Source organism: Cavia porcellus, unplaced genomic scaffold, assembly GCF_034190915.1.
Source record: "Cavia porcellus strain 051 isolate PalLab524CR breed Dunkin Hartley unplaced genomic scaffold, mCavPor4.1 scaffold_9, whole genome shotgun sequence".
NCBI classification, from domain to species: domain Eukaryota; kingdom Metazoa; phylum Chordata; class Mammalia; order Rodentia; family Caviidae; genus Cavia; species Cavia porcellus.
In genome coordinates this window covers 54,754,314-54,780,929 of record NW_026947492.1, presented here as the reverse complement: position 1 = coordinate 54,780,929, position 26,616 = coordinate 54,754,314, and the positions used below count along the sequence as shown (strand labels likewise).

General features: G+C 43.7%; 1 protein-coding gene across 21 annotated transcripts in view; it reads right to left on the bottom strand.

Annotated features, from left to right (window-relative positions):
* Positions 1 to 26,616, bottom strand: part of Tenm4 (teneurin transmembrane protein 4) — a 2,788,855-nt gene that overhangs the window by 190,629 nt on the left and 2,571,610 nt on the right. For 17 of the 21 annotated variants that reach the window (XM_063256396.1, XM_063256398.1, XM_063256401.1 and 14 more), the window contains 2 exons: positions 22,018 to 22,116; positions 20,455 to 20,690 (listed from right to left, as the gene is read on the bottom strand). In XM_063256396.1, coding sequence (XP_063112466.1) covers positions 20,455 to 20,690; positions 22,018 to 22,116 — 335 coding nt within the window. The other 4 variants (XM_063256389.1, XM_063256407.1, XM_063256391.1 and 1 more) reach the window with 2 other exon arrangements.

Sequence of the window (26,616 nt, the reverse complement as noted above, 5' to 3'; positions counted from 1 at the left end):
TAAAGGCTGAAATAAGTATTTCGGAGAGAGGTGCTACTGGTTATAAATATTTCCTGTCCCACAGCAACCATCTTTCAAACCTGTGTAAAGCAGTATAAACACGTTAGCCAGAAGATTTGGAGGTAACAATCATGGATCAAAAAAAGAAAAAGGAAACGCTACAAAAATAATGCTAAGAAATAGAAATGCTTCTTCTAGGATTGCTAAGGATGGTCCAGACCACTGAAACGAGGTAAATTAAAATTACTATATTCCTCCTTCTCTGAAGAATTAATGATAGACACTCACCACCCAATACATCACAGGATTATCAAAATTTCACCCTGTGGTGTGAATTTATAGCTACAGTACAAAACTCAGCTCCAGTACACTGAAAGTGACCTAGATAAGAAATTTGATACTGGCTTTCCCTGAGACCAGTTTGTAATTCAATGAAAAGGTGAAAAAAATGCTAAAGAGTTCACAAAAAGACTGAGGAAAGGTAGTGGTTCACAGGATCACCCACATTGAAATGTTAATGATTTCGAAAGCCCAGAGCCTGTGTGGGGGAAGTTCTGATTCCCCCGGCTCTGGTCAATCTGATCCAAGGCTGACATTTTGTGGTTGCCTTTTCCTGCCCAGTGAGACAGGAGAGATGGCTCAGAAAGTGCAAGCTCTATCTTGACATTTTTAAGAAAGGCTCCATAGGCTTTCAGACACTGAAGGTCCCCACAGCACCCGGCCAGCAGGAGGCAATTAGCGAAGTCATTATGTAGGTGTCGCCTATGTGAGAACAGAGAGTTCCTGCTGCTGTCATGATGTGTATTTCCAGAAACTGAATGTAGGAAGCAACTTGCATTTGTAGCTAGCAAATGCAAGGGAGTGAATAGAGAGGGCTGTGCCCCACAAGGAACTGTTGATCCAAGTGGTAGTTTGGATTGCAAAAGGCAGTGGGAACCAAGCCAACCACACAGCTGCCATCTTTTGGTTTTATAGTAGTACTCAGATTTGGGGGTTGGTTGATTTTAAATAGTTATTTTTCTAAAATTGAAGTCACAGGAGTCCTTTGGATTGTGATCTTTTTTAATGAGGAAAACAAAAAGGCAAAGCAACAAGAACAACAGGTTTTCCTTTCCCAGGCTGTAGTCCTACTTTTGCTACAAAGACACAACATTCAAAAAGTCCTAGGTCAAAAGCTACGGACACGGATGTACAGTGCAGTGTAACAGGAAAAGAACTGGACACAACCAAGATGCCTAAAAACAGAGCGACCCAGAGCTAAATTATGGCACAGGTCCTAGATGGAATATAAGGCAATCATTATAAAAAATAACTATGACAACCAGCGATGAGGGAAATGCTCAAGATATTATGTTAAGAGAGGAGGGGAAGCAGGACACAAAATTGGTTATTTTTCCTGATAGCATTTCTGTGAAACTAGGTACACATGTGGAAAAAGAAATACATAAAAATGACACTAAGCTTTGAATTACAGTGGCAGGATTATGAATAAATTTTGTTCTCTAGCTTTAGAATGCACTTTAGCATGGTTTTACATTAAAAAGAAAGTTCTACAGTTCAGTCTCAGGTGGGATAGATAGAAGAGAAGGATGATAGTAGACGGAGGAGACCCTGACTTTGACCACCTGTCATGTTTGACTCTAGGACAGTAACTGTGTGGGGCAGTTATCTCACTCCACTGTTAGGTGACCCTTGAGAACCTGCTAAACCTTGAAGGAAGAAACTGAAGGCTCAGAGAAATTTCATGACTTTCCCAAAGAAATAAAGGTGGGAAGTGATACACAAGGCTCGAATGTAGATCTGAGTGGTTCCAAAGTCCAGAGTCTCCTCCTGCCACTCACTGTATCATGCCACTGATGAGTTACAATGGCTAAAATTAAATTAAAGTTTAAAAATTAAGGCAAAGCCACTGTTGACAACTTAGCTAGATTTGCTGTAAGGGTCTTTCTTCTCAGAGATAAAATAGAGGGTTTTCATCTTTTCATATCCTGACTGCGATATAAACATAAATAACCAATATAGGCAGACTCAGTTTGCAGGAAGGCATCTACCCAGAACCCTAACAGCATGGTCACTGGCTAGCTTCCTGACAATGGGCAAAGTTCTTAGCTTTTCTGACTTTCAGTTTCTTCATCTGTAAAATGAAGATAATAATAACAACTTCAGTGGATTAAATGAGGTAACACGTATGATTTGCTTAGACCGATGCCTGGTACATAATGTAATAGGAGATCAGTAATTGGCAGTTGTCCACATTGTCATTATTACCAATGTCTCTAGTTCATGCATCTACTGAAAAATGTGTTCAATCCCATTCAGTTATATCACCTTTTTTTTTCTTTCTCTATACTCATAATTCTTCTGCCATGCCACTGGCACATTTCTTTAAACTGGGGACACTCTCCTGTTCCCATGAGTTGACTGACTGTGGGCACAGGAACCAGTGATATTTGCCCAGTAGATAAAACAGCTTTAAAAGTGGAATTGCTATAAAGGAGCCTGACAGGATCCCACTGGTGACTATGTGGGGCTAATTTTAAATCAAGGGAATATATTGCTTTTCCTCTGTCTCTGGATAAACTTGACTGCAATGATCAGGGCTACTGTCTCTCATCCCCAAACTAAGTGTTTTCTGGAGCATGAACTCTGGAACCATTTGTCATTTTTCTGTACCTTGGCAGGCTGTGGGCAAGGAGCACTTTCAGCCACATGGAGTGGGTCAGGAGTCAGAGGCTAAACAATGGGAGCACCCACAGTCACTATGGAGAAGAAATATGAATTTAACTGGAGGACACCGAACACTGGTAATAAAATAAACTGGGAGGCGGGGCGGGGGCAGGAGCTGCAGGGCTTTAATTTGTACAGAATTAACAGATTTTGCATAATAGAATAAGAATATCACCTTGGTTGAGTACCTACCATGCAGTAGGTTCTACCAAGACCCTCTCTATACATTACTCTTTAGGGGTTGGCCACCTCATCTCACCCTTTATGGCAATCTCTAATCCTCTAATCTGGGCCTGCTGAACTCTCAATTTTGTGCCAATTCCAGAGTAAGGAAAATGGCACTGAAGCACAATGGTTATGGGCATGGTCTCTACAGCTGGACAGACCCATGCAAGTTCTAATGTCCCAGTTGTGTGACTATTTTACTCTGCTTCCTTATCAATACAGTGGTGACAACATGCCTGTCTCCAAGGAGATGACAGGTGGTGATGTATTTCATGAGCTTACCACAGTGCTTGGTATTTCCTGAGGTGTTACACTGCCAGATGGTGGCTTTCTTTGTGGGTAGCACCATCATGAGGAGCATCTTTATGTCCTATCAAGGCTTTCACTGAGTCAGTAAAGTCAGGGCCCAACAGAGAGCTGGAGGAACCTGAGCTTTCAGTCTAGTGTTGGCTGGTGCGGCTGCATAAGTGACACAACTCTTCTACAGCACAGGCGAAGAGACCTAAGCTTGATCAGTACATTGAGAGGGCCTGAGATGAGCCCACATCTTCAGACTTCTAGTTCTGAGCTCTTTCAACTAAATGATCCTGTTCCTAGCTCTTGGCTGAAAATTCTATAAGAGAATGAAAGTCAGGCTCTTCTCTTGCTCTTCCATCAGGCAAAGCTTTCCAGTGGAGGAAGTCAGTGCTAGGGTATCTGCAGGAAGGGAAATGAACCCACAGACCTGTCTGTGCACAGACCATCAGAGCACAGATCCCCCCAACACCTGGTCCAGAGGAGTGAAGGAGAAAAAGAGAAAAAGGAGCACACATCATAAAGATGATTATTTTTTTTTAAAAAAAACCATCAGCAGCTTTCACTTAAAGTTTTGTCCTATGCCTGATAAAATGCTGGAGGAATCATACTCATTATGCCATTTAAGCAACTCTCAAAGGTAGATACTATTATTAATTCTATTTCTATGATTAGGAATCTCAAAACAGAGCTACAAAGTAGACAGTATTAATCTAACCCTGTATCTCTAGAAAACCAAGGCTCCAGAATTTTCTTCAATGACACCATTCACCATAGTGCCACGATTGCAGACCAGGGCCTAGCAGCGCCGTACCCTAAGCTCCTCTCACTGTGTTGACATAGAGGCATGGAACCAGCTTCCACCCAGTCCTGGTTAGAACAAGAACAGTGTTCTTTATGAACACTGCCAGTGGAGCAAGCATTCAGGGAGTGACCTGACAAAAGGAACTTACTTAAACCTAATGGATGCCCACCATCTGCTCTTTTTATTTTTTGGCAGTACTGAAGATTGAACCCAGAGCCTTCATATGGAGCTCCGTCCCTAGCACTTTTAATTTTTGTTCAGAGACAGGGTCTTGCTAAGTGGCTAATTTGCCCAGGCTGGGCTTCTGCCATCTGTTCTACATTTGCAAGGCTTCGCTAGTGGTCCAGGGATCAGAGACCCAAGGGCCTGTTCCAGCTGCTCTGCTGTGGGAAGCCATTCAGCACCACCTTCAGGCAGCAGGACACACAGTGCCAGGTCTTGGAGGGGATTTGCCACTTCCCCAGCAGAGGTGATGCTGGCATACTCTGACACAGTTAGATTCCTTTCTTCATGGCACTTGTACACAAATGTCGACACTAACCACAAGCTAAGGCAGTGACGGGGAACCTTTTAGCTTTCAATGATAACAGTCCACTGTGGCACAAGTGCCGCAGGTTTGCTATCACTGGTCTAATGTGCCTCTATACACAGGTTCTCTGACTTAACCAAAACCAGTTTCCCTATGGCACAATCTCTCCTCCTTTGCCTGTATCAAAAATCAGATGAGGCACAAGAAGTGCATGGGGTGGGTTTGTTCCCAGAGCTCATAGAAGAAGAAGATGCTCACTGCTATATTCTGTTCCATAGCTACAGCATACCTAGGGTTGCTCAGTCCTACAGAGCACCCTTTCTATTTCTGATTTCCATAGGCACACCAAGCATGTAACAGGCTTTTTTTCCACGATCAAAGTCAATTAGGAGGTGATCTCCACTGTACCTCAGATGGAGTTTTAATCTGTGCATATATTACTAGGCTAGGCCTTTTCCCCCCCGGAACATTTACTTCGGTGAAAGGAATGAGGGCAGACAGCATAACGTGGAGCCCGCCACTGGATTAGTAACTCGGGATAATATTTCTCCATAATGAGAAGCATTTTGGAAGAGTGTTTTAAAATCTCACGGGGCAGAGCGTCTGATTTCCCTCCTTCCTCCCTGCAGCTTTGCAGCATCCTACCCCTTCAGTCATTTTCAGCCCTTTGGGACAGCGCGGAGCCTGTGCCTCCCTTCCCCAGTCTGTGCACAGAGTCAGGTGCTCGGGAGATGTGAGTGCCCTGATGTTCTTGGCTAATCAAACTGTATGGTTACTATTTCAATTTTTAAAAATTCATTCCAGCAAAAGACATTAGTTCCCCTCAAAATATCCACCCCTTACTTTGAACACTTATCTCATCCTCTTTGCCACTCTGTGAAGCAGTGCTGGAAGCCCTCTTTTGTGACCATCTTTACAAAGTGTGACTGAAAATACAGTGAAGGGTGCTGCCAAGTGCCATCAGCAGAAAGGCAGGCTCATAAAATCATCACGGTGAGTCCCTGTCCACCTTTTCAGCAGGCCTGGTTCTTCTGGCTTCTCCTCAAAGTCAAATGACTATGAAGGATAGACATTTCGAGTTGATTTAGGACATCAAGGCATGCATGACAACACAAAGGAAGGCATGAAAGAGGTCTCTGAGAACTGCTTCAGAAGCTGGCAAGAATGATGGAATAAATGTGTCTGAAGCAAGAGAGAGTATTTTGAGTGGGGTTAATAGCAATGTGTCTTTTACTGTAATATTTTTGTTCTAGCTTAAACATTGAGCATTTTTTTTGCTTATGCCTTGTGTATAATTCCAGCTCCTTAGTCAAGAAATATAAAGCAGTATAGTATTTCAGGCACCATGATGATGACAACAATTGTGATAATGACAATGTAAACAACAGCTATGTCATTACCTTGCAGCTAGACTGCCAAGCCTGTGCTGAGTATTGTATAAACAGTGTAACTGAATCCTCACAAAACTCTGAAGAAGGTATTAGTATCATCTTCATTTGCAAGACAAGGAAACTGAGGATGGAAGAGGTCCAACAACTTGTTCCAGGTTTCCATTCAATAAGAGAAAGAAATAGCATTCAGATATGAGTCAAATCCAGATTGACCTGAGTGTGTCCCCCAACCACCCTACTGTACTGTGTTGTGTGCTCATGTATGTGTAAATCACAGTCTGATCCTTAGACGGTCCTTTCTTACTGCTCAAATTTTCTTGGCAACAGTTCCCTGGAAACAGGCACTTGAGGTAGTATCTCTGCAGAACAGAAATGACCATAAAAGAACATTTTCAGTGCCTGTCAGGCACAGTATCTAAGGATCCACACTACTTCCCTCTCAGGAGTCTTACAGTGTGGTCTTCTCCTCTCTTGGTACACCTGCCTGTCTAGACATCATGCTTTCACCCTTACAGTGGCCCTGCCTGCAGTGGCCACTAGTTTCTTGTTTTTAAAGAACACTGCTCCATCTTTCAAGATCTGCTTCCAATATTACCTCTCCTGTAAAGACTCCTGCCGCACGCCCAGGGAACTGTGCCCCTCCGCTCTGGGCCCTTCCCAATATTTCACACCTCTCCCACAAGCACCATCCTGACAGTCTGAGTACTTGTGCTTCTTCCCTTGCCACACCTGGTACTCAGAAGAGCAGCTCGAGTGAGAGAGACAGAGACAGGCAGAGACAGAGAGACAAAGACAGAGACAGACAGAGAGAGAACACCAGACACCCACCCTTAGCCCTTACTAACTTATATCAGCTGGTAAGTCACTTAATCATTGTGACCCTCAGTTTTTTCATCTATGCAAATAGAAATAATATAAAACTATCTCTCAGATCCTTGTACAGATCAAATTTAATGAAAGTTTTTTTATACATTATAAAGTATGATGAAAATCTAAGTCATTATTAGCACATTGCTTAATAGCTAATGAGTGGAAGAACACTTGGATGTTCTAACTGAATCCAGCCTGTTTAATAGGCAGACTGATGCAAACATGTATATGTGACTCTACCAACACTACACAGGTAGGTGTAGGTACAGTACTACTTAACGGACCTAATGTGCTGCAGAAAAGTTAGGGGACATAAACAAGTGGTAATTTTCCAGTTTTCAGGAAAATAAAAATGTTACTTATGCCCAAATTTTCATTTAAAGGCCTACTACACTCCAACTCCATCTCTTCCAAATACCTTTGCTGCATGCACTGCTGGGTGGTATCATGGGTGTGTCCACAAACTCACAGACACACGAAGACTGAGACTCACAAGGAGGCTGAGGAACAGGTCTTCCTGTAGAATTTACAGATGGGCAGATTGGTAAAATTTGGGACAATGTGATAAAGTGGAGGCCACAGCAAAATTAATGAGCCTGGTAGTTTTTTCTCTTTCCCCGCTGCAAACTGTGGACAAAATCTAACTCCAGGCTCAAGGGCACGATAAATCTAGCTGCCTGCCACACACCAGCAGGAAGGTCTTTCTCCACAGTGAAATGTTACTTGGTGACAGTCCACTCACACGGGATAAAGCCTGGAGAGCAGCAGAATTAGAAGCTATGAGGTTCTGGTGCTCAGTCAGTACTGGATCTTGCGGTCCCTCAATATCACCCAGTCCTCCTGCGTGCTGAAACACTTCGGGTGCAAACCACAGCCATATTCAAGCATAGTGCCCAGCACAGGGCAGTGCTAACTTGTGTTCTGCAAGAAAGTCAGTCTGTTTTCCTCTTTAGCAAGGAGCTCTGTGAGCCTCTCAGAAGTTCAGGTGAAGAGACTAGCCCCAGGCTCTCCTGTGTCTCAGCGATAGGAAATCCAGGGCCCAGTGGGAAGAGAAGAGGCTCTGCAGTGAATGCTGGTTTGCTCCCTCACTAGTGATGCAGCTTAGAACAAATGACTTAACCTTCCTGGGCCTCAATTTTTCATCTATGAAAATGAAAGTAAAAATAACCCAGGACACATGACTGGCAAATGGCAAATAATTACTGGATAAGTTAAGATCATTAATAAAATTAAATCAACAGACACAGGGAACACCTGCAGCAGTGCCCGGCTGGCAGGTGGTAAGTTCTCAATTTGTGTGAGCTTCCATCTCCATTACTTTGGGTTAGACCCGCTGTGGGCAGCTGAGAGCAGGACACAGGAAAGCCCCAGACAAGACAGCAAAGGCCCTACCCTGCTCTGAGCCTCAGTTTTGGGACAAAGTGGTGCTTGGAAGCAGCGTGGTCTATATGAGTTCAGAAAATCTGGTTTCAGGGTCCTGCTTACTACTTATCACCATTCTAACTGCACAAATCATTCTGCAAATGTGAGCCTCAGTTTCCATCTGTGGAAATGCAGTTAATAACTCTACGTAGTGTACAGGCTGCCAGAGAGGACTGATTGATATGAAAGGCCTCACACAAAGGTAAAATTTACGATGCCCTTGCTTAGTGGAGCCTCTCTTATAAAAAGGTGGGCAGCCAGGGTTCTATTGCAATCTTTGGGATTTCTGTTAATTCTACATTCAAAGGCTTCAATAAAATAGACCCTGAGGCCCGGAAAGGGTAAAATGCATAAAAAGTTACTTTGATGATCACTCTCCTAATACAGGAGCCCCAAATTGCCAACATTTCTGTCTGCTACCCTCTACTTTTGTGTAGGTGGCTTCAACTTCCAGAAAGCAACTCCTCTCCTCTTAATTTAAAATCTCCATGTCTTATGGAAGTTTTATCTGATCTTGTTGGTTACAACGAGCTGTTCCATCCTTTGGTAAATCTGAGAGCATTCCTCAGCCATCTGCATAGAATTGCTGGGAATTCTTTACACCATGAGTCTCTGGATGACTCAAGGGCAGTGATGTTAGTCATGGCCCAGGACACAACCCACCAGACAGGCTCAGCAGATGCTTCCACTATTTGAAACCTAAACATGGAGAAGCAACCTCTCCACGATCACAAGTATGTGAAATGTCTGCATATAGGGAGGGCCCTCTGCTGTTGAACCTGAGAGGCTTTTGATCCTCTGGGGATGCCCGCTATAGGACACTCACTGGACTCCATGGACCCTTTGCAAATGTTCCCTTATGGAAGCCTCAAAGTGCTACTTAGATATTAATTAACATTTTACCAATGAGGAAATAAAGGCAGACAAATTAAAAACCCCACATGCACTGGAATGCATGTCTTACTTGGCTTCAAGTCTGTGATTTGCTAGAAGACTCGATTGCTGTCCTTAGGAAGATGAAGCCATTTAGTTATAGTTTTTGTTTTTTTACTGAAAGGAAGATGTACTGTGGAAGAAAATGAGCATTGTAGTTTTGTAACTATCTCTTCTCTCACTGGTTCCTCTCTCTTCTGTCCCTCTCTTACCTCATACAATGGACATTAGCTGAGCTCTGCTTCCTTGCCTCTGTCTCAGGCCCTGATACCCTGAGTATGGACCTGTCTGTAACAACTACCTCTCCACAAACATTAGGTATTTACAGAGCAAAGGAACAGCCACCAGAGAACCTACATGCCTCTCTCTCTCTCCCTCGCTCTACCTAGCTGCAATTAAATTATGTTATTGCACTGTAATTAGACTGGGGTAAAAATAAGACGAGGATAAATTCTTTCTAGGGATGCTAAAAATCTGTAAAATCAACTCCTTAGGGTAAAACTGTAGAAGGATCATCCCAGATAACAGCTGTAGCTACTTCCCGGCCCACCTAGAATATGCTGCCTTCCAGGGTATTTGAAATAGCTCCCAGGCAAGGCCTGGGAAGCCCTGGGAGAGGCAATTGCCCCCCTGAAGCCTCTGCTGTATTATATAACATGAATGCATTAGTAAATCTGGTCCTTTCTTTCTTAAGACATTTCCAAATTTAGGAGCAGCTCGACCCTCAAATTCAAGGTGATTTGTTGGCAAGAGCCAACATAAAGACAGATTGCATTTGCTAGTAGTTTTCCTAATAAGACTTAGACGATGCCCGATAGTCATTTCACCCCTACATCAGTCTGTTACCTATATTCAAAGGCCAGGAAACTGAGGCTGAGCCAGAACAGGGTCCCTGTCGAGTGTTTCAGTGTCATCGGGAATAGATGAGGCTCAAAGCCAGGCTTGTCCCCAGGGCAGACTATTTTCAGCAGCCGCCTCCAGTGTTTGCTCTCTGTTTTCCCTTCCCTGGTTTCTAGGAGCCATCGTTCACCCTCACTTCAATGTCTGTGAGCCTCTCTTCTTTCCTTCACTCCCTGCCTGGCAACATCCGTTAGCTCTGGTTCCAATATCCTCCCCGCCTTTCCCTCCTGCAACAAACTTGCTGAACACACATGTTAGATCATGCCAGAGCTAGGCACATGAAGCTCTGGCTATGACATAGTATGACAGAAATTGTTTCTGCCCATGTACAGTTTGTAATCTAGTGTTGGCGAGAGATATTAAACAACTAATGTCATACTCATTCAGTTGCAACTGCAGGAAGCACAGGTAATACGAAAGTATGTAACTGGTTTCTTGTGTTAGTGTGAGAAGGTCAAAGGAGCTTTCCTGAATCAGTGACATTTGAGTGAAGCTCTTGAAGGACTGATTGATATAAAGGAGCGGTAGGTGGCAGGTGGCTCCCTCTAGGATGAAGGTCTTTTAACTTCTCTGGGTCTCAGAACCACTTGTAACCCCACCTTTGACCAATTAAATTGGTTGATTCAAGATCAAACACAAGTTAATATATTGCACATCGTTATCTCAGAACTAGTTGTCCGGTTATGAAATCTAGATACAAAAGTGATCAATGAAACAATGACAGCACAAACTGTTCTTTTTGATGAACTAAGAAATTAGTAGTATAGTTATCTATCTAGAGTACGCATACAACATACATAAATTTATATTTTTATCAATATACATATAATCTTTTTCTTTCTCCGTTTTCCTTTCCCCTATCCCAGTAGTTCTGTCCTTTTGAGCACTTTCTTTCCTTTCCATTATTACAATATCTATTGTACATTTTCAATCTTGTTACTCATACAGTTTATTATTATTTTTTATAACAATATGCAATACATTAACTAGTGTTAATTTTCTACTTTTTTCTTTTTTGAAATTCTGTATCATTTCTATCCTTTTTTCTGTTTTGTTTTTTTTAAATATATATATATATATATATATTTTTTTTTTAAAAAGATCAAACACAAACTCCTACACAGGCAGGACCTTGGGGGAACTGGATAACTGACTGGGGGCCTGGAATTCAGTCCTATGCTTCTGAAGAGGCTCTAACAGCGAGCAACTAGAGCTTTGAACTGTTCATACGTTGTCACTCAGGAATCTCTCAGAGAAGTACACACTCTCCAAAAGAACCAAAAGAGAAAAACAGCACAGACACAAAGATGTTCAGATATGTGCTATTTATAATAGTGAATCAGTAGGAAAGGCAAGAACACATCGATACAGAAACAGCACAAACATAATAGTGCTGTCAAGTTTGACAAGGATAAGAATTATGTTATTGTTGAAAATGTCTGCATCAAAGGGTCTATGAATAAGACAGAAGATCAAGCACATTCATGTCACTGTGCTGTGGTTTTGGCTCTTATTCCTTTAAAAACTCCTGTAATGTTTCCATTGCTTGCTCTAATATCTTGAATTCTAAAATAAATCTTAAAATTTTCTCAAAAACACTTAAATGTCCAAGACATTATTTAGGTAATTCCTAATCTGAATTCAGTAAATAAATCACTTCTTTGCTACATAACTCAAAAGCAGAGCCTGAAACCACCAAGCTGGGAAGAGAAGAATAGTGAGAACGAGATGAGAGAACTTTCTGGAACTTTCTCCTTTGATGCAAAGGTGGTCACACAGCTTTACTGGTATGTCAGAATTCACAGAATGGCCTACCTAATGCTTGTTACTTTTTTGAATGTAGATTATATCTCAATAAATCTGATTTAAGAAGCTAGAGGTCCAGGTCTAGAGGCTAAGAAGGTTTGAAGGTGGGAGACAGGCCAGAGCAGGGTTTGTGTGGGGGACCAGGCAGAGCCCTGCACAGTACTCGGCAAAGGGCTTCTGAAGAGTGTGGGGTTGGCACCTGCTCTCAGATTCGCTGTTTGTTCTTCTCCACTGGCCTCTGATACTGCAAGACTCAACACATGATCTGGATCAATTGGGTTCCCTGGATTTTAGCAACAGGTTGGCTTCCACCAAGGGGAGAGGAAAGGAAGTTAAGAGATCTGCTCTCTCCGTGTATCACCTTGCTCACTTTACTTAAGAGCAAGCTCCTGTGAAGCAGTATTTTCTGATTCCCTGCCTTTCTAGCAGGGAAAGTATTCTCTCCCCTTTCATCTTACTCAGACATAGTAACATGTCATTAGCCCGGGGTAGTACTTCTCCTGGACATCTGCCTTTACCTTTGTAATCAGCCTCTTTATAGCTCTCTTCTCAAATTAAAAATAGGAAAAATCAAACAAAAATAAGCAAGAAAATCTAACAACCTACTACCTAATGATTCCACCACTAGGAAAATCGCTATTGAACTCTTCTATCATGGGCAGCTCTGAACACTGGAAATTTTTCTTTTGTGCCAGGCTGAAACATGGTGAGTGGCTCATAATTTCATCTAGTCTTTTGTTTGTTCATTTTTATTCCTCTCTTACAGACGTGGAACATAAAACTTAAGGAGAATAGGCCATTGCCCAGGTGGCAGGTGTAGGACTGGTGGTGGGATGCCATAGACTCAGTACGGGTCCATAGAGTCTGAGTATTTAACCCGCTCCTCTCATTCCAGACACAGGTTTTCCCTCTTCATCAAGAAATCCCACTCCACCCAGGCAGCTCTTTGGTCAGAAAAGCCTGCTCCCCCAAGAGCCCGTTTACATGTTCTCATCTCTTTTATCTCTGAAGCCTAGCTCTGACCCCTGAAAGCCCACCCTCACCCAAATTGAGTCTTCTTGCTCTTCTTCACGCAGCATTTCAGATGGCTTCAGAGAGCCGTCTTGCTCTCTAAGTTTTCCTTTGGAGGATATGGGAGATATCTGCCTGGATTCTGTTATAAAAGTACAGCATATATATATATATATATATATATATATATATATATATCTTGCCATTAGCAATTCCTACAGAGCAGCAAGAAGGAATCAATCTTGGAGTAAAAGGCATTAATTAACAAGAGCCTTAACTCTACCACTTTTTCCTCCTCCTAAAAGTTCAAGCATCTCTATTTCTCATTTTTTTGGGTTATAAAGCTCTATCTATGGTTTGATGTGAAGTCTTGATGTGAAGTCAAAGATAAAAGACAGAAAATGGGGGCTGGGGGTTTAGCTCAGTGGCATAAGTCCCTGCTTGGCAAACATGAGGTCGTGAGTTTGATCCCCAGCACCAAAAAAAAAAAAGACAGAAAATGATCCTGCTCACAAATAAGTCCACTTATCAGTCCAAAGAGCAACACATTTATGCTTATGAAGCAAAATGACATCCGAGATCCTATCACTATATGATCTAAACAATAGGATTGGATAAGGAGGCTTATCGTTCTAATTCTGGCTTCTCATTCTAATTCTTCCTTTACTTATATAATGTCACTTTACCTCTGTCCAAATCCTAGGATACAAAATGGACATTTCAGCCACCATACTTTTATCCATATTGTTCTGCCAAGACTTCCCTTAACAGCCTTAAATATCCTGTAAGGTCATTTATTCAACCAAGCCTTATTGAGTAAATAGAGCTACCTTGTGCCAGGCTTTGTGCAAGGGCTTGAGTATGCAGCAGAGAGCAAGACATCAGGATGGGGGAGTAACGGTACCCCTAAGGGGATGGGAAGTATATACCCCTTCAAATGGGATTAGTGCCATACTGAAGTCCAGTTTGCAAGGTGACATGTTAGAGATCTTGGAAAAGCTTGCATGATTCTCTGCAAATCACACTGAATGCCCAAATTCACGTCTACCAATAATTCCCAGAAAGCTTTAAGGATTGGATGACCCAAGTGCTTACCAGATCAAGTACTGTAATAATGTGCCACCAAGTAAAGCTCTCTAATAGCTGCCATTTGAAGAACAGTAATTAAGCTTAGTAGCATTCTCACTTATAAACTAAACCATCAACACTTCACCCAAGGATTGTGACTGTATTCTATTGTATTTTATCTAATTCCAAATCAGCTTTTGGTAGAGGTGAAAAATACAATCTAATTTAAAAAAAAATCCCTTATTGCTTCTGAGCATGATGTAATGTTCCACTGCAGTTACCCAGAGGCTGCTGCTCCATGTTTGTGACTCCACGCCCTGCTGCAACTGCCTTCAGGCAGTTAACTACCGATGGGGAAGAACTGTATAAGATCCACTCCTATCATATTCTGAGCTCAGAACTGAGCTCAGAGGAGTAACAGTGACAGTCCTCCAAGGCCACTAGTGCTACAACCTTATGAAAGTAATTTAGTTATTCTTACTTTTCAGATGGAGAAATCAAGGATTAAAATGTTACATGCTGGAGAGTAGCCAGAATGGGACTTCTACGGAGTAGGCCAGTCTCTGAATCCTGAACTGCCTCAGAGAAACTGCTGTAAATGAAGGCCTTGCTCTACATAGTGAGCCCAGAACTGAAAAGGAAAATCTGGCATCCCTGGGCATTCTGGGCTTTCACTGAAATGCAGAGCCACTCCCAGGTTTCCTGTTGATAACAAGCATTTCCCAGCTCCTATTCCAAAGGCCAATCAGGCCAGACAGGTGCTTGAAGAATCCTTGAGATATAAATTGGCAGCTCTTCCATGGCACTTAGTGCCTGCCTTTTACAGAGGCTCAATATGCAAAGGAAGCTGTCAGTTTCATCTGTATAGAAGCCACTGGCAGTGAAACAAAATCAACTTTTGTCCTACTTAAAAGAAACCATGTGAAGTGCTTTTGAGGTGATGATTCATCTTGCAGTTGCTCCCCTGGAACTGCTAGATGTCCCTACAAATGGTTTCTGACAAGTCCCCTGGTTGGTCTGTCAGCTGGCCTCGTGACTAACACAGGTGGGAACACAAGGTGGAAGCCACTGGTGTTGCCAGCCAGACAGGCCTGATCCAGTCTTCACTCAGGAAGTACAAACACATGGCACAGTAACACTCATAACGCTGCTGCCACAACAGCATTTTATCAGCTACTAACTCTGGGCCTGGCAGTGGTCTAGACAATTCCTATATATTATCTTACTGAAATTTTACAACAACCACTAGTATTTTTATATTATATGTGGGGAAACTGAGGTTGAGTTAGGTTTATAAACTACCTAATAATCACAGAGCTTGCAAGCAGCACAGCTGAGATTTGAAAGCAGCTTGCTAATTTCAGAACCCAGGCTCTCACCAAGGATATCACTCTGGTTTCCCCTGCTGTGTGATGGGTGGAGCCACCATCCAGCCACACCCATTATAAGAATCATAAGGAAAAGTAGAGACTGAAGGTCAAAGAGTCTAAGAAACACTGCAAGTCGACACGGTCAGCAAGGGATGACCCAGAACTTGAAGTGAGGCTTCTGATTCCTTATCATCTGCTGAAGCACAGGACCTAATTCCCTAGAATCACTATGAGGGTGCAGAGAAATGATACATGTCATGGACTTGGCCCACTGCTAGGCACATGACCAAAGTGAAAATGAAAATGGAAAGAAACAAAAAATGAACAACAAAAACTAATTAGCTAACAAAAACAAAACGAAAAACATCTCACCAAAAACAAATACTAAGAAGGAGAATTTATAGCATAAGAGTTACGATTGTGAACTGAAAAGCACACACACACACACACACACACACACACATACATCAAAAACATTGGTCTAAAAGCCACAGTGCCTGGGGTAGGTGGGTCACATTTATCACATTTACCATGTGACAATGGGCAAGTTATGTAAGGTCATGGGGTCTCCATGCTATCAACTGTAAACTGCAGCTAATAGTATATCAGGGTTTTAGGAGATTTCAATAAAAAAACACAAGCAATGTGCTTAGAATAGAAACAGTCATGTGGTCATCACACAATAAAAGCCACTGACCTTATAAATGATAAACAGTGATCAATGATAGTTTTATCACTCTGCAACACACTTTTCTTCACCTCTGAAAATGTTTTAGAAATAAGAGTATGCTATAAAGTCAAGCATGACTGCCATGGTTGTACACATTTCATGCTTTGGCCTCAAATTAGCCTACTCTGCTCATCAGTTCCCCCTCATGCTACTCTTCAAATGGATTTCTTCAGAAGAAGAGAGGCAAGGTAACCAAATGAAGACTAACAGGACCTGAAATCTTAACAGGGAGAATCAGAATGCAGCAACAAAAGTCATCCTTAATGCCACTTCTCTGATTGGGCGGGCATCCTTTAGACACAAAAATTCATCTTCTCTCCTATAGAAATCCCACAAGTAGGAGAGACTTTTTCCTCGGTTCCCAGCCAGATCAAGGCAGCAAGTGCCCTGGGTTGAGAAAGAAGGAGCAGCAGAAGGCAAGGCCCCAAGTGTTGCTGCAACTTTTGTGGGTGGTAAGCTCTGAATCCAGCTTCTCTATTTTCCTATGAAAATACCAGGAAACATCTCTGCAAATGAAAGGTCACTGGCTGCTCATTTCTCAAGAACACTTCCCAACTAAGAAAATGAGCGTCAAATGGAGCTGTTAGGTTTACCATCCACATATGGCAGCCCTGGGAAGACACCAGAGAAAGAAAAATTCTTTTCCACCCTGTTTCTGCCTCCTGTTCTGCAGGGGAGGTGATGCAATTCTTATCTGGAACTTGATAGGATGTAGAAAATAATTACAAATGAAAAGGTTATTCATAATTTTTAAATGAGTTAATTAGTAAACCCAGTCAGACTCACTCATTACAGTAATTAATAATTGATTATACTTGAAATTAAACACAATTTTTCATCAAAAATCTAATTAAATATCTGTGCTTTTGCCTGTTGATTAGATCAGTTGGGTTGCTATAAAAGACTCTTTGTTAAGGATATTTGTACTTGGCTGAGACAATTAATTTGATTTTTAATAATTGATAGTTCCTTACAAGTCAGTCATCATAGCCTGTAATTATGGCCAAGCAATAAGAAGCTGGGCCCTTGCCCTCAACAGCGGGTAGAGACCAGGCACCACGGCTGCCTCCTCAGGCCCTGCAAGGAAGGATGCATGGTTCCCACACTCTACCGTAGTGCTTTCACCTGCACGAGCTTACTGCACTGCAGCCTTATAGATATTCTCCTGCAGTAGTGAGTCAGCGTTATTTTTTAAAAGAGGAACTCAAAACTCAGGCTTAATAGGGAGCTGCTTGAAGAACAGCTGCCACATGGCAGAGCTGAGCAGGGGATCCAAAGCTTTTAGACACTGAGACCGCACTCTGCCCCAAATCCCTGCTGCATGACAGAGAGTGTGATCCTTAGAGTCCAGACTTAAGGTTTTAAAACTGACAGAACTTAATGGGAAGGATATACCCATTCGTGGTAAGGACGCATCATCAATGAGCTGACCTCCTAATCTGAGACTACAGTTCTCCTTGATTGACCCTCGATCTGCAGTCTCCTCTCCACCTTTGTGGTATCGCTGTTTTCGCTGTAGCCATCAGCTTTTTCTGACTCATTTCCTGAAGTTTCCTAACAGCTCTGCCTTCTGCTCCTCTCTTCTTTTATCCTTAACTTTCTGAAATAGTCTATGTCCTGCCCCTGCTTACCCCTTCCAAAGTCTCCCCAGTTGCCTGCCCAATATGGTGCTCAGCTTGGCACCAGGTGATCTTCACAGGAGGACTAAACACTTCTGTGCTGGCTCCAGCGGCGCACCTCAGCCCCTCCGATGCTTCAAACAGAACATTTCTTCACCGTGTGGTCCTGTTTGAAGTCTCTGTGAGTTCACTTGATGTGAAATACCCTTTCTGCCTGCTTTCTTCCAGCTCACTCCTGCTTTCAGACTCAGTGCAAGGCTCCCTTTTCTGAGAAACCCTCTCCAGTCTTCCTGGCTCAGGATGGGTATTCCCACAGTCCCTGAGGTGCTGTCAAAATCAGCCCCTCATTTGGATTTAGATTTACCTGCTACCATGGACACCTCTTTTCTAAGCTATCAATACCTTGGGAGTAGGGGTCACATCTCTAACCTCAGCACTCAGCAAAGTCCTCAACTCAGAGGATTATACAGCTTGCTGAACGAAAAATATGACTTACAAAATTATTAAAGATTCAAAGACTATCAAGGTTGATGGGGCTGGAGATTTAGCTCAGCGGCATAAGCGCCTGCCTTGTAAGCAGGCAGTCGTGAGTTCGATCCCCGGTACCGGTAAAAACGAAAAAGACAAAAAAAAAAAAAACAAAAAAACAAAAAACTATCAAGGTTGAAAGGACAATTAAAGGTCACTCAAAAAAACCTTTGGTATGTGAATCCTATTTCTGCTAAACTGTCAAAGAGCTCTTTTGTATTCTTCTTGTGACGGGGAGCTCACAACTTTCCCTTGTCTTTGGATAGATGAAGATTGACTACATATTCTTAATAAATGGGAGAGGAAGAAGTCCATGGGGGTGGAAAATAGTTTATTTAACCATATGAAGGTTTGTTCCTCCTCCTTAAAGTAGGCTACTTGGTATACACCTCAGTGCCTCAATGCCAGATGAGTTGTCATCTATGCTCAGCAAACATCTTCACTCTTGAAACCTGACAGCTCCTGTGTAAAGGTCCAGTCATTTAGGAAATACTATAATGCCAGGAAAAAATCAATGGCTATGCCAATGGTTGGTGGGTTTATAGCACTGATAGTGACAGAAAAAATTTTCACCAGATGATAGCTCATAAGTTTCACAACTCTTACCTGGAACCCAGTCTACATTAATGATGTGCCCCACACAGGGTCTGGGTAGGCCTGAGCTCTACCAGTTTGGCTGTTTCTCTTATCCAGAGATGGCAAATCCTGGTTAGTGATCTACATTTTCCACTCTTCTGACCATGACAGATATCATTAGTCAATCACAGAGATTCTCTTTATTGGGTCTGCCTACAGCTCACGATCCTTCTCAACATAACTTTTTAGACAACAACAATCAATTAATTGGAAGGAAAGGATAAAACATGTCTGGTGTTCTTGAATGGAGCCATACAATTCTCTGAGCCTATATTCACAAGGAGAAATGCAACTGGACTTATCAGGCAAGGCTTTTTGTAGCTTGTGACATAAGGTTTAAGACCTTATTTGCAGGCCTGTTGCCTACTTGATTACTTGCTTTGATAAAATTCAAGAATCTTGACATGAAAGTGATCGAATCCCCATCCGTATTCAAAGCATTCAGCTATCCTGAACAAGAGCTGGGCTGTGCTCTGTTAAATATGCTGAGGGATAGCACTCACTCTGATCCAGAATAGCTCCCTCTTTCATCCACAGTGACTTTGCTTGGTTGGCACGGGGTTGTTTCCTTTCTCACAGTGGGTAGTACTTTGCCTTTCTTTGGCTTCTGCCACTTAGTTCTATTATTCACTGGGCTACACTTTTAAAAAATCCCCATTTGTTTACAAGATTATCTTTGAATTCCTTAGCATGGATTCAAGGCCTTCTTTAGCTAGCCCAACCTATCTTAAATTGTGGAATTATAGAAACTTAAGGTTAGGAAGAACACCAATGGCTAAGCCAAGCTCCCTTTGGATACCTTTTTAGCAGGCTGCATTTCCCAGAGGCTGCAGACCCTACACAATGCAGATATTTACCTTCAGGTTAATCAATTTCTTGGGAGAAGACCCAAGACAGAGGTCAGAATTAGGAAACCAGATTATATGAAAAATATATCAAAAGTGCAGAGAAGGAGCCATTTGTTGGGGCAAGGCAGCAGGCCATGAGGAGTTTCTTACACCATGCGCGTACCCTGGGGTCAGGTAAGATGTCTCTGGGCTTCTCTCAGCAGCATTATTTGCTCATGGGGAACTGCTGCTCCCTAGTTGGGATTCTCTGATTTCCTGACCCTGATGCAATTGCAGAGCAGATCGCCTTGGCAGCAGACATGTTTTCCTGGCAGTGTCCCTTCCATCCCAAGGTACTTTGCCTCCCTCTTGCTCTTCACTGCAGCCAAATGGTGCCAATAGGAGAGGTCTGCTCACTGTCTAGGCTCTCCAACATGTCATCTCCTTTGTACTAAGCCCATGTGTGACATGCGTGCCACAGACCAGCACCAGGAGGCTGGTCCTACTCCACGCTTACTCCATTGCCAGGCATCTGGCACAACCACAGATAGGAGTTTCCTTCTCTGTCTAAGTTCAGGGAGGAAGAGAGGATTCAGAGAGCTGGCCCTGATGGTGTGGGGTGCAGAGCCCTCTAGTCCCCCAGATCTGCTTAACTCACGCAGCATGTCATGACTGCTGTGCTGGTGAGGAGTCTTTAGGGCCTTGGTAGCTGCCCTCTGGGCCTCAGGGGAGCCAAGGGGAGTTGGGGTGAGGGTGTGCTTACCCACGAAGTATGCCAGCAGGATGACAAGCGTGGCTGAGATGACGATGGCGCTCAGGGCTGCACATTTCCAGTTGCAGTACTTGGAGGGCTTCTTGAGGTTAAAGGTCGGCCGGGCGAATGTGCTGCGGGGCAGGGGTCGGGGTGGAGGCGAATACACGGTGCTAGATGTCAGGGGGTATCCTGGGGATGTGGTGCAGAAGAGCGGAGAGGTCCCTCCAGGCTTGAAAAGAAAGTGCCTGTGGATGGAGAGAGGCAGACTATGTCAGCACTGGCTGACTGACCAGGCACCAGGATCGACCTGAGGACGGGGTGGCAGGAGAAGAAGCATGCAGAGGAGCCTGAAGAGAGAGAGAGAATCACCACAGAGAAGATGGCAGGGACAGCTAGAGGAGAGTCACACACCAGGCCACAAAACGGGGCACAGGGAGACATATTTCCACGGAGCACAAATAGGAGAGCCCTTCCCACAGGACAGCCCACCCAAGCCAAGGCAAAGGGTGTCACCTACTCGACAGAGGCTGGTCTTGGTCCTTTTCCTGGGAAAAGATGGGGCCGGAGGATGTGTCTTAGGAAATAAACTACCTGATTTCTGAAATCATTACAACAATTTGGAAAGTGTCTAAAATCCATGTGTTTCTAAGAGATAATTGGGACCTAATATTTTTCTTCCTCTAATATCTGCATTACCAGTGTACCCTAGTTAAGGTTAGATTATTTTATTATTAATACTTATTATGCAATTTTATTATTTATTTTTTGAGACATTAAATATCTCAGGCTAGCCTTGAACATGTAATCCTCCTGCCTTAGCCTGTCAAGTGCTGGGATTACAGAAGCATGTCACCATATCCAGGGAGAATATCCTTTTTAAAGGAGATTTGGTTGGGGTGGAAGTCAATAAACCATTACAAGTTGTGCCCATGGCCAAGAGTCCTTTTGTGCAAAGCACTCTGCTCGGAAACCAGGCTGCTGCTTTCCAAGAGCCAGGTGAGAGCTGTGTAGAAGGATGGCCAGGCAGCTGCATCCTGCAGCCTAGCTCTAGACCTGATGGCAGCAAGGATGCTCAAAGCACACAGTTGTGGACAAATTAGGTGTCAGGAAGTCCTCCACAGTGTGGCTTTAACCATGGTCATGCGAGGACTTGCATACAGACTGGAAAATGGGGTGTATTGGCTGCAATGTATACCCCTGGAGTCTGAGAGTAAACCCACCCCGTTGGGGTACAAGTTGATTCAAGTCAAAGAATACACATTCAGGGTCAGAATACATACAATGCAGAGACTGTGCTGCATAAAAACTACTACATGAGATGATTTTCAGAATGGTGAAGGCAGCCAATGAGATGCTGAGAGCTGCATATTAACAAGATGGATGTTAATATGCCAGGGATGGGGTGTTTCAAGGACAAACTATTGCAAGTTGAACATGGACTTGGGAATGGGCATGCAACATGGCACTGCTTCAACCAGGGGATCCCAGGAAAAGGTCTCAGAGTATGCATGCAAGTGCAGGAGCCACAGGGACAGCACATACACGGAGGAGGAGCATGGGGATGTTACCTACCCGTCACTGTAAGCCCCATCATGGCGAGAGGCGCTGAGAATGTCCATCTCAATGAGGTTGTCCTGCAATGTCCCTAGGAAGGGCTGCTTGCTTAGGTTTCTACACACACATGGAGACATGAATGAAGCAAGGAGTCATGCATCGATGAAGGAGGGATATAAAGAAACAAAGTGGCCACTTGGTGCAGTTGTGCATGAGACCAGCAGGACACAGACTCTAGGCAATGGATCAGTGTGCAAGCCACATGTGCAAGGGGTCTGCTTGGCACACAGCGTCCAGAGGGAGCATTCGCTATACAAACCCGAATGTCTGGCAGATGTATGTATCAAATCACAGCTCTCACTGAGGACTGACATGTGTCCAGCACTGAGTTAGGCATATTACATCCATTCTCCCAAATCTTCAAAATAGGCTACACAAGGAAGGCAGTGTTATCCCATTTTACAGATGATAAGACTGAGGTACAGAGCAGTACCAGAATTTGCCAAGACCACCAATGAGCAGGGCTCAAAGCAAGAGTTTGGGCTTAGGTTTATCTGGATCCACATCCTGAGTTTTCTCCTCTACTTGCTGCTTTAAATGGAGCCAGAGATGCTATTTGGCTTGTCAAAAGAAAAAACCCAAAGCCTCTTTGGCATCATCTAAAGCAAATATAAACTTGAGAGAACAACAGAACTGTCTGGAGAGATTAAGAACTAGTGGGTTGTGGAAGGGTTTCACTGCATTTTTCTCCAGCCTCCAGGTTAATGCTGACTATGGTTGGAATCTCTTTGGCCTTCAGCTATTTGGGGATCTGGGTGAGGACTGATTAGAAAGGATGGCATCCCACTGAAGACAGATGGCATGCGTGTTCTTTGTCCCCCGAGGGTAGCATGGCATTATGTGACTTCAACTAAATCTAACCCCAAATGAAGACAGCCACATTTGTCCCTGTAGTCCTGACCCATGCCTGCTAAATGCTGCCATGAGTACTCTGGGCTCCTGTCTTCTGCTATTCTAAAACTGCTGCCACCGTGTAAGACCTCATAGTGGATAATCTCTAACAAGCTAGTAAGCATCAGCCTGCTGCACACACCCAAGAGATGTTGACTACAGCCAGCTTTGGTTCCCAGCCTGCCAGGGACTTTTCCTCTGACTCTAAAGGTCTTGAGAATACTAACTCAGACTCTCATGGTTTTTAAGTCACCACCTTCTTACTATGTGATTCTGGGTAAAAAACTTAATCTTATGTGCTTCTGGAAAATGGGGGTTGCAGTAGTTAAGTTCACAAGTTTACTGTGCGGGATCAACTAGGACAATGTTGGATGAATTTTTAAGAGTTACACAAATAAGACAGAAGTGCTAATGTGAAACATGATAGGTCCCATCTACCCCATATTTGCCATGTATTATTTACTATTCTAGGAGTTGTACATATGTTTAGTTTAAAACTTATTCGTTAAACTCACCCTATAATGTCACACTGCCATTTCTACCTTGCAAGACAAGATCATGATGTATAACTTTTCTGAGGTTTTATCAGATGATAAAGACACAGAGCTGGCATAGGAACCTGGACTTGTCTGAGCCTAGAGCTCAGGCCCTCTCTGCTTTAGAACCTGTGTATAGCCTGTGATTATCACCCACTGGCCAGCCTCCAAAAGCAAGCTGCAGGAGGCTGCAAGTCCTATTGACGTCCCTGGGGATGCTGAAGTAGAAAGGTATTCCTTTTACTAGTGAGGCCACTGAGCACTACCTTAGTGGCAGGACTTTCCCTCTGGGTGGGTCCTGGAACACAGCCAAAGTGGCAGGTAGCGTTCAGGGCCTTGAGCCTCCCCTGGTGGCTGGGGGAAGCTGCAGGGGTGTGAAAATCAGGGTGATTTCTTTTCTATCTCCAGGCAGCTGACCCTGTAGATGAGAGGTCAGGTGGCCTAGTGGGAAGCATGCAAGCTCTGGGGCCAGACACATCTGGGTTCAGGTCCCAGATCTATCGTTCATCTGCCCTTGGCGTGTGAATCAATTACTCCGAGCATTCATAAAAAGGGGTTAACTGTGCACCTTAAAGAACCTAAATTATATATGTTTGTTTGGCACTGGGAATCAAACCTTGCACTTGCCAGGCAGGCACTGGGCTGCTGAGCTATATCCCTGGCCCAAAAAATCTAAAGCATAATATGGATCAGGTCACTTCTCTGTCCTCACCCCTCCTTCATCCTTAACAAGGCCCACAAAATCTTGTAAGATGTGGCTTCCTATCACTTCCAAACCTTATTTGCATGCTGCAGATAACACTGGCCTTGCTTGTTTTCAAACAAACTAAACCTTTGCTTTCATTGGACTGAACTGTCCTGCAAACATCTGCATGGATCATACCCTCACCCTGACTAGAGGAGCTGTCACTCCAGTTCTTTCCATCACTTTCAGGCCTTTGCATTGGTGTAGCTTACACACACACACACACACACACACACACACACACACACAGTCAAGTCCTGTGAAGAAAAATAAGGCAAGAGAGCGGTCAGCAAGTGATGATGGGGAACCAATAAACACACATGTTTATCTGCTCACTGTGTCTCTTCCTAATGCAATTCAAATTCTACCAGCCAGGAGTCTTATCTGCCTTGTTCACTGCTAACGTGCTGAGAGTCTTACAGGATGCCTGCCATGCGGCACTGGGAACTAAATGTGTACTGAATATCACCGGATTCAGGATATGCCCAGGAACCTTGCCTAGCACAGAACAGGTGCATGGTTAGTTCTTAATGGAAGATAACAGAGGGTAGTGTTCATTATTATTTCCTGCACTACCCTGCATTTCAAGAGGGATTTGCACTCTCTTTACAGCCCACAGGGCCCAGCAGTGAACAGCCCCACCTATCCTTGTTTACAGGGTCCAGGAAAGAGTTCATGCTCCCTCCTTGGACCTCTTGCATACCTAGGCTATCTTTGCTCCCAGACAGCCACGTCTGTACAATGAAATCGTAAATAAATAAAAAACTCAGAGGAAAAACCCCACAAAAGCTAAAGATCAAAATGTGAACAGTGGGGATCTTCAAGTAGCTGGATTAAGCGATTTTATTTTAACTTTTACAAGTTGGAAAGAAACAGCTGGGAAAAAAGTGAACTGACAAATATCTCCTAAAAGTACAGATTTGCTAGGATAAAGAAAGGTGTAACACTACAGAATAAAGGATTTCTAAAGCAAAGGGAGGGGTGAGGGGTGGCAGAGCTCTTTCAAGAGCTCCCACTCAGATGCTAATTGTTCAGTTCACTAGGGAATTTGGGGGAGGTGAGCCTTTGTGCTAAAATGATGGATATTCGAAGTGCATCAGAGTGCCTTGAAATGGTCTCATTCTGTACTTTTAAAGCTTAGTTTAATTCTGGGTCAAATTATTTTGCCTCATTTCATTGACAAAGAAATGGAGGCCCAGAGAGCCTGGCTCTGCTCCCACACTCACAGTGAGTCAGTCAGTTGGTGGCAGAGCTGAGACTAAACCCAGGCACCCTGACTCCCAGCTCAAGATTCCACTTAAATTTCTTCCCCTCAGCTCCTACATTCTGGGAGTTCAGTTCTCCTAACGCAAGGATTTCTCCACATGACCCTCTCAGCTGCTAAAGCCACCTTGGGTCATGGTCTTCTCACAACTGCAGGGAGCTCAAGTATGGACACCTGATTCATTTGACCCTTACAGTGATGCATGAGATTGACTTGACCCTCACAGATAAGAAAACTGATGATGATCCAGGGTCATAAGGCAGGAAAAAGCAGGAAGGGGACTCAAACTAGATCTCCCTGACCTCCAAGTCCCAGCTGTACCTCAGGAAAGGGGTTACTGAGTTTTTAGAGATAGACTGCAGCCAAGCACTGTGCTGTTCTTGGAGATTTTCACAGAGAGGGGAGAGGTCAGAGCTGCTTGAAGCTAGAGCTCCCAGGTCCACCTGTGCAACCCTAGCAAAGGGGCATTGGGTCTTTGGGACTGCCCTACCCGATAGTGCACTTCACGATGAGACTGCTACACTGAGCTATGCTTCTGCTCACAGAGCTCAGGGACGGCCACTGCTGTGTCTGCTTCTCCCAATCACCTAGGGAGAAGGCAGGGATCACACCCTTCATCTGCTAGCTAAGATACCAACTGTGTGGGGATCAGGGATTCTGCCAAGGATACACGGTTACAGAGCTGGTCTGGTATTTGAAGAAACGAATGAAGAAACACATGAATCCAGACATTCAGGTCACAGTGATCCCTCTAAAAGACCAGTTCTTTTATGCCTCTCTCCAGTTTAAAAGCTACAGACAGCTACTCACTTCTGCCCTTGTGTCCAGAGAGACAAGTGCAATCTTTTCATGTGACTCAAGACCCTGCATTGCCCAGGTCCTTTCCTCTCCTGCTCACAAATCTGTACTAGCTTCAACCCACTGTGTGTCATCTCTCTAAAACACTGTGTTCTCTCTCCTTGCTCTGTGCCTTTGTCCAACTGTCCTGCAGCTTGCAACTGCTTTATATCCTGAAAACTCTTACCAGAGCATGCCCTGAGAAGCTGCTTTTAATAACCAGGAAGTTGATATTGGACAATGATTGGGTACAATGGCTCTGGAGTCAGCCGAGCTCAGCATCC